Below are 14241 nucleotides of genomic sequence, written 5' to 3' on the forward strand. Positions count from 1 at the left end.
GCATCCTCTTCTCCAGCTCTCTTATCTAGCCGCTGTGTCTTAAAGCCCCACCTCTTCTGGCTGCCAATCATTCTTGGGGAGGCGGCGGCCTGAAGATGCAGCAGCTGGACGGAAGAGCAGGATGCCAGATCACAACAGCAGCGCACTAGGTAAGTATGCACGTACTGCATGTGTGATCTGCAGACTGACAATATGGATATACTGTATATATATATATATCTGTGCTGTTAGTTTGCCTTTATAATTATCGGCCTCACATCCCCTGTTTACAGTGAGCGGCACAATACATTTTGAAGCATGTTCTAAAGAAATGATCAGAAATGATTTCCCCGTCCCCGTGATTGCGGTCACTTTTACATGGGACAATTATGGCCTGCAGAAGCGTTTCTATCAACACTCCTGGCCGATAATCAGCCTTTTACAAGCAACGCTCTATAGAAAATTTATGCAAATTAGCTCTCTCCCAGAAGGAAGACAAGTGTCTTTGTAGTGCCACCTAGGGGTAACTATCCCGTAGATCAATGTCCAACCCAAGCATGGAAGCACAACTGCAGATATTAGGTGTTCCGGTTTTTGATTAAAATAGCGTTGTTCACACTCATCAAAAATACAGCGCAGGCCAAGAGACTTATTTCAGAGCAGGGCATTGGTTGTCTAAATTTTCCTTTTTTCTTTTTGAGACAGTTCTGGGGGTTACTTGACCCTACTAAAGAGATCCAGCTTGTGTGAGAACCCTCACAAGCAATCATCCATAGGAAAACATATGCAAATTTACTTTTGTCTAGTAAGAAGAAACCTGTCTCTCCACCCCCCAACCCCCGTTTAGATCCATAAAGTGCTGAAAAACTTAAAAAGAGGATGTGTGAACCAAACAAAACATCCATGTGTAGACAGCCACCAGGGAAGGGTAGTGGTTGGCTAGGCGAGATGCCGTTGCTGTAGCTCTGGGGATACTAGATCCTGATGGTGTATGGAGTCTTACAGGAAATGCCCCATTGTAAAGATCTGATGTCTCCGGTTGGAAGAAAACTGTGTTCCTAGTGCCCTCTATAGGTAGTTGGCCGGTAATTGAATATCCAGTCTGTAAAAGAGCCTTGAGACATGACTAGGGATATCAGCAAAACCAGACACCCATCTATACTGGACAAATCATACAACAACATAGAATCACTTTCAACGAAACTACAAGTACAGAGCAGCAGCCAATGCCTCCATTATCCATCACCAGAATATGCCCAATATACAGTTCTTCCAGCACAATGCTTATATAGTCAGGAAAATCAGAGAGCCCCCTCATACACAGCGCCAGCAGAGAGTCCCCTCATACACAGCGCCAGCAGAGAGTCCCCTCATACACAGCGCCAGCAGAGAGTCCCCTCATACACAGCGCCAGCAGAGAGCCCCCTCATACACAGCGCCAGCAGAGAGCCCCCTCATACACAGCGCCAGCAGAGAGCCTCCTCATACACAGCGCCAGCAGAGAGCCCCCTCATACACAGCGCCAGCAGAGAGCCCCCTCATACACTGCGCCAGCAGAGAGCCCCCTCATACACTGCGCCAGCAGAGAGCCCCCTCATACACAGCGCCAGCAGAGAGCCCCCTCATACACAGCGCCAGCAGAGAGCCCCCTCATACACAGCGCCAGCAGAGAGCCCCCTCATACACAGCGCCAGCAGAGAGCCCCCTCATACACAGCGCCAGCAGAGAGCCCCCTCATACACAGCGCCAGCAGAGAGCCCCCTCATACACAGCGCCAGCAGAGAGCCCCCTCATACACAGCGCCAGCAGAGAGCCCCCTCATACACAGCGCCAGCAGAGAGCCCCCCTTATACACAGTACCAGCAGAGAGCCCCCTCATACACAGTACCAGCAGAGAGCTCCCTTATACACAGTACCAGCAGAGAGCCCCCTCATACACAGCACCAGCAGAGAGCCCCCTCATACACAGCGCCAGCAGAGAGCCCCCTCATACACAGCGCCAGCAGAGAGCCTCCTCATACACAGCGCCAGCAAAGAGCCCCCTCATACACAGCGCCAGCAGAGAGCCCCCTCATACACAGCACCAGCAGAGAGCCCCCTCATACACAGCGCCAGCAGAGAGCCCCCTCATACACAGCGCCAGCAGAGAGCCCCCTCATACACAGCACCAGCAGAGAGCCCCCTCATACACAGCGCCAGCAGAGAGCCCCCTCATACACAGCGCCAGCAGAGAGCCCCCTCATACACAGCGCCAGCAGAGAGCCCCCTCATACACAGTGCCAGCAGAGAGCCCCCTCATACACAGCACCAGCAGAGAGCCCCCTCATACACAGCGCCAGCAGAGAGCCCCCTCATACACAGTACCAGCAGAGAGCCCCCTTATACACAGTACCAGCAGAGAGCCCCCCTTATACACAGTACCAGCAGAGAGTCCCCTCATACACAGTACCAGCAGAGAGCCCCCCTCATACACAGTACCAGCAGAGAGCCCCCTCATACACAGTACAAGCAGAGAGCCCCCTCATACACAGCACCAGCAGAGAGCCCCCTCATACACAGCGCCAGCAGAGAGCCCCCCTTATACACAGCGCTAGCAGAGAGTCCCCTCATACACAGTACCAGCAGAGAGCCCCCTCATACACAGTACCAGCAGAGAGCCCCCTCATACACAGCGCCAGCAGAGAGCCCCCCTTATACACAGTACCAGCAGAGAGTCCCCTCATACACAGCGCCAGCAGAGAGCCCCCCTTATACACAGTACCAGCAGAGAGCCCCCCTTATACACAGTACCAGCAGAGTTATTTCTGCCCTTTCAGCAATGAAGAATGTGAGATGATCATGTAGGAACACAAGATTTTGCAGCAGTTTCCTTTATGGCATGGTGGTACAATTCTGAACACCTGTGTTCCCACATGAATCCCAGTTCTTACTCTTCCTATGTCTGATATTACTTATCTACCTCACATAAGGCAACATTTATCATCCAACCTTCACATGGAATCCATCAGATGTTCCTCACATGGAGCTATAATTTATCAATAATTTCCCTGTGTCTGATAGTGTTTAGTATCCATTACCTCATGTGGGCGGCCGCAGAGCTGGAGCTCTTGTCAGTGTTCTTCACAAATCCGCCCTAATCTGCTAATGGATTTGCCCTTCACCAGTGATTACCTATCCTGACGACAAGCTATCCCTAATGTGACCTGTCGCTTATCTATCATTCCCCCATAGAACGTCTCTGTCATCCCTGCACATTAATCCCCGTTATTCTTGCAACTTACATCCTAATTCTATAAATCCTATGTACCCTACTGGGGTAGTTAAGAGGGCACACCTTCTTTGTATGTATGATTGTAGTGTCCCAGTACAGCTGTGCCACTAAGTTCTGTATTCAAGGTAACCCTGTCAGGTGTCACACTGTGGGATGATGGGTGCTTTTCTGCACTATCACCACTTGGTGTCTCACTATCCACACAGCTAAAGGAAGCTTTAGGGTCATGACTAAACAGATCTAGGATTAGTGGAGCAGACACTTACTCGACCTACTCGGGTTTTCTTGAGAGGTTAGCTTTGCCCAGTCATGCAAACCTGCTACTTAACCTGACACTCGCTGGAATGGTTTGGCAAAAGGCGGTCTCTTTCCCTTTGTCCTAACTGTGAGTATGAGGTCTTTTTCTCATCTTCACAAGTCACACAACCAACTATCCTGGCAGAGTACTGTACTAATTAGGCAAGGTCCCCAAGACAGACCCTAAATCTGTCTAAGTTAAGAAACACTTCTTCTTTCTACTACCTAAAGCACTACCGACACCTGTACCTGCACCTACTGAAGATATTAAAGGGGTATTCCAGGAAAAGTTGACCATGCCCCTATCCACAGGAAACGGGAAAAGTAGGATATCCTACTCCTATTGAGCGACAGAAAGAGCCGAGTACATCGCTCTTCCGGCGTACTCTGCTCTTTCCTTCGGCTCCATAGGAATGAATAGAGCTGTAGGTCAAGTGCTGACCGGGGGCTCTATTCATAACAGACAGCAGGGTCCGATTTGGAGACCGCCGGGGGTTCAGGGGTTGAACCCCCTGCAATCTCCTACTTTTCCTCTATCCTGTGGATAAGGTAAAAGTAATTTTCCCAGAATACCCCTAGAACTTGTATTGCACGGACACTCTTAAAGGGGTTATCCAGCGCTACAAAAACATGGTCACTTTTCCCCCTCTCTTGTCTCCAGGTCAGGTGTGGATTGCAATTAAGCCACATTTACTTCAATAGAATTGAGTTTGAAACCACACCCAATCTGGAGACAAGAGAGGGGGAAAAGTGGCCATGTTTTTTTAGCGCTGGATAACCCCTTTAAGTAAAAGTTATCTCCTGTTTAAGTGCTGGACTGTGTTAATTTCTCTCTGCCGCACCTGCATCCTCACATTTGCGCCCCCCTTTAAAAAGCCCAGTGCCGGTGTGTCCGGGTGGGAAGGCCACTGCGACAATTGCCCGGGTAAAACACCAGAAGCCCACCTGCTGTTACCACCTATCAACGGCATAGTAGCGATAGGAGTCATGGTGTCCAGAGTTTAACATGTGACCATTGAGTCCACTGATTGGTGGTAATAGTTTCGTGTTGTTCACTTGTAAATAAAGATTTGGGTGCTGACCAGATTTTCTACGGAACTCAGAAGGCAAGTAACAATTTTTTCTAGTTTTTCCATCATATGCGGGCTCTTTTTAATGTCTCTTTTCAAGATGTCTTTTCAAGTGAATCTAGCAGCATTTTAGATTAGATGAGGCAGTTCAGTGCCGTGGGGGTAGTCTTATAACTCTCGATACACCAACATGCCTGCCAGCTCCTGCAGCACATCAGGAGTCTTCCTCATGGTGCTCTGTAGTCATGTCCCTCTCTGCCGATGCTAAGTGCAGAACACAGTTATTAATATCCATGCGGAGTCATGCTGCAGGAAACGGCGGATCGGTGCACTGATTGCTACAGGATCCCCCCCCCCCATACACCACCTAATTTACATATTCTGGAAAAGTAACAATATTACCCTGTTTCTCAAGAGCTCAAAAAATAAATAAATAAAAAGCTACTCCGTGGAGTACAAGAAAGGAATTGAGCATCATAAAGTATAAAAATAAGCCCCAGACCCTTTTTTGGAGAAAAAATAAATAAATAGGACCATCAGGGTTACATTGCTGATGGGGGCATGTAAGGGCCCTCTTAGGGTCCATTTACACAGAAAGATTATCTGACAGATTATCTGCCAAAGATTTGAAGCCAAAGCCAGGAATGGACTATAAACAGAGATCAGGTCATAAAGGAAAGCCTGAGATTTCTCCTCTTTTCAAATCCATTCCTGGCTTTGGCTTCAAATCTTTGGCAGATAATCTTTCTGTGTAAATGGACCCTTACAAGGCCTGATAAGCACAGCAAAAGAGCACCTATCATCGAGATTAGAGCTTGTTTTCAGAGCCATTACAAGACTCAATCATGTTTTCATGGCAAGATGTGTGGGCGACTACCAATGATTGTAACACCCACATGAGTGTCAGCGAACAAGGAATTTCTCATTCATCTGCCAATTACTGGCCCTTTTACATGAGATGATTATTATAGCTGTGTAAGGCTGGGTTCATATTGTTTTTTTTTCATCCGTTTTTTTCTCATCTGTTTTTACAAAAAAAACAGATGGAAAAACGGATGGATTCGTGTGCATCCATTTTGATCTGTTTTTCCGTTGACCTTAATTATACAAATACACAAAATACATAGTTTTTTAAAAAACGGAAGCGTTTTGATCCTTCTTTTTTTTTTTTTAATGGAAGTCTATGGAAAAACGGATCAAAATTGTAATAGTTTTTCCATCTGTTTTTTTGCCAAAACGGATGAATCATCTCATGATTGCAAAAATGTAGGGGTGCTGTAAGGAAACTGAGCACTTGCTACTTGACTCACTGTAGTGTTGAGCGAGCTTGCTGAACTGTTTGGTTTCGGCAATGTTCTCTGAACCTAAATGTTCAGAATTAGATTCCCGTCACTTGGAGAAGTTGGATGCTGTATCCATGTTTTCACGCCTCCGCATGGAGGCATCCAACTCCGTAACACTCTAGGATTCAAATACCGAGCTTTCAGATTCGGAGAATAGTTTGGTAAGTTTACTCAACACTAACCACTGGGAGTCCTGACAAAGTGACAAAAAGTGAAAAATCAGTAATACCAAAATAAGTATTGCAAAAAATATTAGTCCTCCAACACACACATCACATCCAGAGCTCTAGGTCTAGTAATACGTGATGAGATGATGATGATGAGAAAAATGTAAGTATTATTCTATGACTTATTTATGTGGTTATGATATATTGTACTAGTAATAGGTTCTGCATTAACGTTTCTTGTTTTGGCTATTATAGAGGATAAAAGGCAGCACAAAAACCATTACAAAGCCACAGCTTAAACATAGGCTAAGTATAAGTTTTATGAGAAGACGTAAAAGTCTCTTAGATGTTATTTATTACGAGTATAAGTGCTCGCTGTAAACACTGCGATAAGGCGAGCTGGAGATCAAGGCTGGGGGGGCTCGGAGTCGCTCCCGGAGATCAGCACCTTTAACTTGGCAATGTATTAGAGAAAGCGTATTGACATATTGTTGGACTCCTTTCTGATTTCTGACTCTTTTCTAATTTAGCTTTTTTTATATGCAAAAAACTCCCCTCTAGCATTAAAGCTACGTGACGCTATGATTTAGAAGCATAATGTGTCCTCATTCATCATTTTATCCCTCTCCGGCTTCATCTATACACGGTTTGTTATTAACTTACTTTTGGACCAGGTGGGCCAGGTAATCCAGGATTGCCATGGGGTCCGACCATCCCCTAAAAAACAAAATCCAATATCAGCACATTAAATCAGTATATTGCAGGATATACCCCCCCCCCCTGCCCCGTTGGTGTATAATTTACATACTGAATAACATAACAAGGTGAAGCAAAGGATTATTACATTACTTATGACCTGCAGTTACTGCATATAATAAAAGCTACAGCTGCATTCACAATTATGTAAGCTTCAGAGCTGAAATCTCAGAGCATTCCTTGTGATAGATAGATATTTTTTCCAGGATTTTTAGGTAATGGACCTAGTCTAAATCCTAAGTCCTGCTGCGATAATATCACATATATACGGTTTCCATGACTCTACAGCCAATGACTCTACACTGGGCTGAGCCAATCACTGGGCTGAGAGTCACAGGAGACGCCCAAGAGGAAGATATGTCTCTTACTTTCCTCCTCTGCGCTGTTCCAGTGCAGTTAGTCCATTAGGAGCCCAGCCCGCCCCTATAGCTATGAGGGTGGACAGTGCTCCTAATAGGTGGCCCAGGGCTCCTAATGGTTTTACCAGACTGTGGAGAAAACTGCACTAGAATGGAGGTAAAAGACAGATCCTCTGCCACAGCATCTTCTCTGCAGTAGGGACATATCAGCAAATTAGATTAGTCTAACCTATTGATATTTCCCCTTTAAAGGTTAAATTAAGGTTCTTTTTTCTATTTGAGGCCAGGTCTAGCTTCATAAATCATTTTCTAAAATGGAATCACTGTGTCATGTGATCAGCATTACCAGGAATAAGCAAATCGTATATGACAACATAAACACCTGAGATGAAGCCTGGTAATGCTGATGACATGGTAAACAACTAATACCCACAGATATTGGGAGGAAATCAAACACTGGAACATACAGACTCCTTGCACATGTCATTCTTGGTCAGGTTGAAAGCAAAGACCCCAGTTCTGTGTGCCAACAAAGCTAACCACAGAGCCACAAAAACAGTCCACATATTCTGTAAATGATTTCACATCTAGATTAAAAAAAAATATTATAGCTCACTGAAATGCTGCGTTTACACGGACGATTATCGTTCGAATTTGCACGATAACGATCGAATTCGAACGATAATCGTACGTGTAAACGCAGCGAACGATCAAACGAAGAGCGAGAAATCGTTCATTTTGATCTTACAACATGTTCTTACATCGTCGTTCGCAAAAAATTCGCAGATCGTTCCGTGTAAACAGTCGTTCACCGATTTAACCTACGTGAGCATTGGGGGCAGGCCCCCTAGCCCCCAGTGTGACGAAACCCCCTCTCCTCTGTGACGGGGCTAAATTGATTCTAATATTAACTATTGTTAACTACAATCATTTACTCCATCTGACCCCAGCAAATGAAGGAGCGATGTGGAATTACACTGAACGATTAGTGATCGAATGCGGAATTACAGCGATCAATTAATGATGACTTTGGTGTCGGCACCAAACAAACGATTTCTCATTGCCTGCATTTACACAAAACGGTTATCGGTTAAATTCAAACGATATAACGATAATTTGCACAATAACCGCCTTAGGGGCTTCAGGCTCAATAAATGCCTTTGGCGATTATCATTATATTTTGACCATCTTTAAATGCCTTGTAAATAGTCTCACTGCCCATTGACGGCTTTCTTTTCATCTCTTTTATACAGTGAGGTAAACCATCTATTCGTTTCATTTCGCCAAGACAATTAGCATAATTGGCATATTCACAAACACATGGGGAACCACATAGAATCCAGGGAAGTTTTTGCCAAGATTAGTATAACAACCATTACGTGTTGTATAAGGATACATTACCCTTAACAGCAGTGGACCACCCACTTAAGAACACATATAATCCTATGGATCTATGCCACCAAGGTCAGGAACACTTGGAAGCAGCAGCGTGTTTGGGCTGAAGGGGGTGGCATGGCTGGGTTTAGTTACACGAGTAGAAATTCCAACCACACAGCCATTAAACCAACTGGGCCATTTGCCATTTATACACAATATTTCAGACGCCAAAGCTTCTCCAAGAACATTTTCCAAGTTTCTAAAATTTTTCCAAACTTATTGGAGATGTACTGATAACCAAGTGCTGCTGACTCTGTATTTTTATGGAGGTTGATGGCGTGTAGAGATTACCGTAAGTTGAGCAACTTGAGCACATCCCATTGTTTGGCATTTGAATACCGGTGGCTGGTTGGATGCAGCCCATGGGCCATAGGCTGTATCCATGTTTTCCTGGACTCCCTAGGGCTTCATCCAACTTCTTTAGCCACAGCCACTCCGCAACTATGTTCCCATTGATTTTTATAGAGCCCGTTCACACGTCCATAATTTTACAGATCCGTGATTTGGTTGTGCCGCAATTACGACCCGTATTAGGGCATGTTTTTTGCAGCACAGATCTTGGCCAAATAATGGATCTTGGATTTGGGGCTCACCAACAGAAGTCAATGGAACCAGCCCTAATTTGCAGACATCACAGAGGTAACGTCCACAAATCCCTCAAATCATTGACTGTTTGCCCCCAATAGTCATTGTAAAGAAACAATTTTTTTTTTACAGGTTATGTTAAAATGTTTGCCCAGCGAGATGAATTGTTTTTTTAATAAGGGTCTCTGGGTCCCTACTGATCTCTACTTCCAGTTTTTGTCAAACAGAAAATGGAGATAAAGGCAGTCTGAAGAAGTCTATAGGAGTTATGCCTCTACTCCACTTCATGGTCAAACATTCATGCACTCCCTATGGTGACGGATAAGGGCCCTATTACACGGAACGATAATCTGCTGAATGGATCCTATCCGGCCAATTATCGATGCGTGTCATAAACACAACGATCAGCCGATGACAACGATCATTGGCTTATCGTTGATATAGGTTTGGACGTATAATTGTCGGGCGCCACCTCGCATCGCTACGTGTAATAGCGGTGCGCAGCCGGCGGCTGATGATTTCCAAACTCTATACATTACCTATCCATGCTGCAGGGCTCCGCTTGCGCTCTGCTTCTCCCTGGGTCCTACGCTGCAGTTTCAGAGCGGCCTGTCTCAGCTGACAGGCCACTAAGCCAATCACAGGCCGGGACCGCCGTGGCCAGTGATTGGCTGAGTGGCCTGTCAGCTCAGACAGGCCGCTCTGGAGCTGCAGCGAGCGTGAACAGGTGACAAGCAGACTGCAAGAGGAGCCCTGCAGCATGGATAGGTAATGTATAGCGTTTAAGCAAGGGCTGCAAAGACATCGGTAACGCAGTCCTTGTTAAACGATTATCGGGCCGTATAATAGGCCCAGTAAACGAGCGCCGATCTAGCAGATCGGTGCTCGTTTACAGTGATTATTGGGCCTCCATTGGCCCATGTAATAGTACCCTAAGTTGCTGCCGCCAAATTGCTTTGGCACTAGCTTATCTCTCTGAGAACAAAAGGGTTGGGCAGTCAAAATTTATCATCCCTATCTCTATCGACATTATCTGTCAGTGAAGAGTCAGGAGGCCCCCATACACCTTCAGCCACTGCTTCAGACCTGCTTCAGCCAATATTGTGTCCCCTAGAGGGTAAACGGACACTTTAGTTACTTTGGGGATATTTGACCTTCATTCTTGTAATCGGTGAGGGTCCCTCCAGTTGGACCCCTACAGGTCAGCTGGTTATCTTTTTCAGATAAATTAAAATCTCCTTCATATTCACATTTGAAAGTTTTAATTTAGTTATGAATCTATATTTAGATATCACCAAACAGAAGAGGTATTTTTTTTTTCTTTGAAATACAAGATCTACAGCTTCATTTATATGGAGGGATGCCTTTAGGCAATTTTAAGAGGTGTTCTTTTGAAATAAATTTGTGAAATTAAATTATTGAATGGGGAATGAGACAGAAAAAAAAACCTGGCCAATGATCTAAAAAAATACATGAGCTATGCTTATTTAACAATCCAAGTAATGAAAATAAATGTAAGTTTTTGGAAGCGCAACGGAATAAGGAATTGATCTCGCGCCAGTGGGCGAAGCAAAATATTCTCTTCTTCAATCAGACCACATTTATCGAGGGACGTAGAACGGGTAAAATACCTGATAATATGGTTAAAACTCGTGCCTCTTCTGGAAAGAAACGTCAAGTACTATAATAAATAATACACAGCAGGGACTGCAGGAGTTTATAAAACTCTTCTATCGTAGGGTCATTTTACTCTCATAATGCTTTCATTTTTGGATCGGTTGAGTTTACCTAAAATGACTTAACTTTGAAAGGGTCTTTTTGGATTCTCTTACACCTCTGGAGGAGCCAGAGGAACTTTCTTGTGGTGAGGTACAAGGTTTGGAAGACCTTCCTTTAGATGTGTAAAATGCGCAGAGAGTGTGGACCTGCTGTGTTGCCAAACCGGTTTGACTTTGGGTCACACCTGGAGGCAGAGTCTAAAGGCCCTATTCCACCAACAGATCTGACGACAGATTATCTGCCAAAGATTTGAAGCCAAACCCAGGAACAGACTATAATCAGAGAACAGGTCATAAAGGAAAGACTGGATTTTACCTCTTTTCAAATTCACTCCTGGGTTTGGCTTCAAATCTTTGACAGATAATCTTTAGTCAGATCTGTTGGTGTAATAGGGCCTTAAGTACCCTTTTTGTTTTCGCCCTTCATCCCACTCCAGGATGCAGAAACTGATGTTCTGCTTCTTGAGAACAGGTGGCCCTCCAGCTGTTACCAAACTAGAATTTTCCATCAGGCATGGATAGCTAAAACTCTGGCCCTGGATACAGCTGGTGGGCCGTGAGTTGGATAATCCTGTTCTAGAGGATACCAGGTAGTACCACAAGCAATGTCCCAGTATGGGTACTAGACCAGATGGTACTGGTGCATGGCACCAGATCTGGCAAGTTGGCCTAGTCAACAGACCAGGTCAAGCACTTGGGAGTAAGTTTTGGTACACTGGGAGATGCATAGTCAAGAACAGGCAAGAGGGTTGAGGCAGGAGACACAGGTGCTTGATCAACAGTCCAAGTTGTCTACAGGTACACAGGGCCGTATTTACCACTAGGCGCCCGTGGTCCAGTGCCTAGGGCAGCACCTTTGAGTGGGGCAGCACCAGGGAGCAGGGGGAGGGAAATAACTTTTTTTTGTGTCTCCCACCTGCCATTCAGACTTGCCAGTAAATCTGTTGTCTTTTCGAGGGGGGGAGGGGGGGATGGATTGGTACTGGTCAGGGCTTGTATGGGGGTGTTAATCCAGGTGTTACCCGGATTAGTGGCCGTATGCCTATTGGTTACCGCATGAGTGTCTGGCTTTGGCTGCATGGGTGGTGACGTTCAGTAAATGTGGGAACGCGGCCTAAGACTGATCAGATATAAATATGATGTTCAAAAACTAGATAATCCTGATGCTAATTGGTGAGTGAAATAGGGGGGGTCTGCAGGTGTAGTGCCTAGGGCAGCAGCAGCTGGTAATACGGCCCTGCAGGTACAGGAAGGAGACAAGATAGCAGAATTAAGGTGTGTGCTGGCCCTTTAAACAAATATAATAGCCCAAATGTGGTCCCTATAGGCTAGGTCTGGAAACAACAATAGACAAAGCATGGCGACGATTAGGTGAGCAGGGCAAGGAGCAGAGAGGGCCAGATCTGGCAGTGCAATGATGGAAGCCACCCCTCGGGAAAAGACTATAACAGGTAGGAGGCGGAGCAAGGGACTGACACCGTCAAGGCCGGAGCCAACCGCCAGCATTAGATATTCTTCAATAGCTATATTTTAGGATAAGTTGCTTTTCAGATCAGGTACCGGTCTTGTAAATATTCATTCCTATAGTCCCATATCATTATTCAACAGTGATAATAAAATTCCAGCAAAACTTCTGCCCAATCATTTAGCACAAGTTATTACGACCTCTGAACACAAAGGACGAACCGGATTTATGCCATCCCGGTCAACATCTGCTAATGTGAGAAAACTATTTGGCCATTTCCAGTAAGGAAGGGATGAGGCTGTTCTGTCACTCGACACTGCCGAGGCATCTGACAGCGCTGAATGACAATACATGTGGTCGGCGTCTGAAGCCTTGGGATTTAGGGTTTTATAGGCTGGATAAAGATTTTAGACCACAATCCCAGCATGAGGATACAAGAACATAGTGATGGATTAGATCCTTTTTGCCCCTAGTGTGGAACACATCAGGGATGAATGCTCTTGCTTTTGATCTTTGTGGTATCACTTAAACCCCTAGTGACTATTCACATAATAGATCTTGCCAGCTTAGATATGGCACGACTGATGACATCAAGGGCGGCATCCAACTTCTGCAGCTGCGGTGAATCAAATGCCGCGTGGGTTCGGAAAATGTCGAGCTCGAGGATACATCAATCCATAGATTTAGTCTGGACAACTCCTTTAAGATTATTACAACATTTTTGGACTTATAAGTCTACACTACATCCTTTGGGTTGTCATGACTCAGAGTTAGAAAGGTTAGTCTCAGTTGTTTCCTCAATGCCTAGTTTATGCAATTGCAGATGGTATGGGACCCATTGTAGTCTATAGGCCAGTAGGCATGAATGTGGATGCCATGGTCCTGAGATATTAGCTAAATGTGTTTTATGTTAATGAGCTTCTCTGGTGTACTGGAAGTGGTTTCATAATTATGAAGTGGTGTCATTGGCGGGCTGGGGGTGCTAAGACGGCCTCTAGTGCACCAAGCAAACTCATTAGCACAAAACAAACTTAAAGGGGTATTCCACTCAAACATAAGTTTTGATATGTTGCTGCCCATGGTGAGACTAAAAATTCCTTCCATACAATAACCCTCCCAGCATTTCAAAGAAGCTACAATGTTGCAGATAAATGTTACCTGGACCTGAACCCAAACTTACAGTGAAAATCTGGTTTGCAGCCGCTGTAATGATAATTTCAAGAAAATAAACAATATTTCAATTGGAAGTGAAGCTGATAAGTCAGATAATAAGACTGAAGGGCGGCCGGGGATTACACATTCCTGCAGGTGCTGTCTACAGAACATGCTTACATGCTGACACAGGCGGCTGCAATGTACTGATGGCAATCAATAAGGCTGAATTCACACCATGCTTGCACGTGCTATACACAATATAGAGAATAACAGAATATATGCTGCTGCCACCTTACCATACCAGTTGTGCCACATCCATCATCATCCATTTCCTGAGATCTTCTCTGTTATGTGAGTATGCAAATAGGCTGGTTTGGTGCACTGGAGGCGGGGCCAGAGCTCCCAGTGCACCGATATCCCTCCCCTGGGTGAGGCGCCTCCTTCAGAATCAGGTCTGGCCATGTCACCCAAGGGACATATCAGTGCACTGGCGGTTCAGAGCACTAAACTAGCCTATTTGCATACTTACATAATGGAGGATATGGTGTGATTTTTGGTGTGAAAATACTATTGCAGAAA

The 14241-nt window shown here is 45.2% G+C and overlaps 1 protein-coding gene across 3 annotated transcripts in view; it reads right to left on the minus strand.

The window, feature by feature from the left end:
* The window catches only part of COL24A1 (collagen type XXIV alpha 1 chain), a 186625-nt gene that overhangs the window by 126025 nt on the left and 46359 nt on the right, over nt 1-14241 (minus strand). For 2 of the 3 annotated variants that reach the window (XM_069981558.1, XM_069981560.1), the window contains exon 5: nt 6791-6844. The exons of the other annotated variant lie outside the window; for it this stretch is intronic. In XM_069981558.1, coding sequence (XP_069837659.1) covers nt 6791-6844 — 54 coding nt within the window. The remainder of the gene's footprint in view (nt 1-6790; nt 6845-14241) is intronic. 3 annotated transcript variants of the gene reach the window in all.

The sequence above is a fragment of the Dendropsophus ebraccatus genome, chromosome 8 (genome assembly GCF_027789765.1).
Source record: "Dendropsophus ebraccatus isolate aDenEbr1 chromosome 8, aDenEbr1.pat, whole genome shotgun sequence".
In the NCBI taxonomy this organism is placed as follows: Eukaryota; Metazoa; Chordata; class Amphibia; order Anura; family Hylidae; genus Dendropsophus; species Dendropsophus ebraccatus.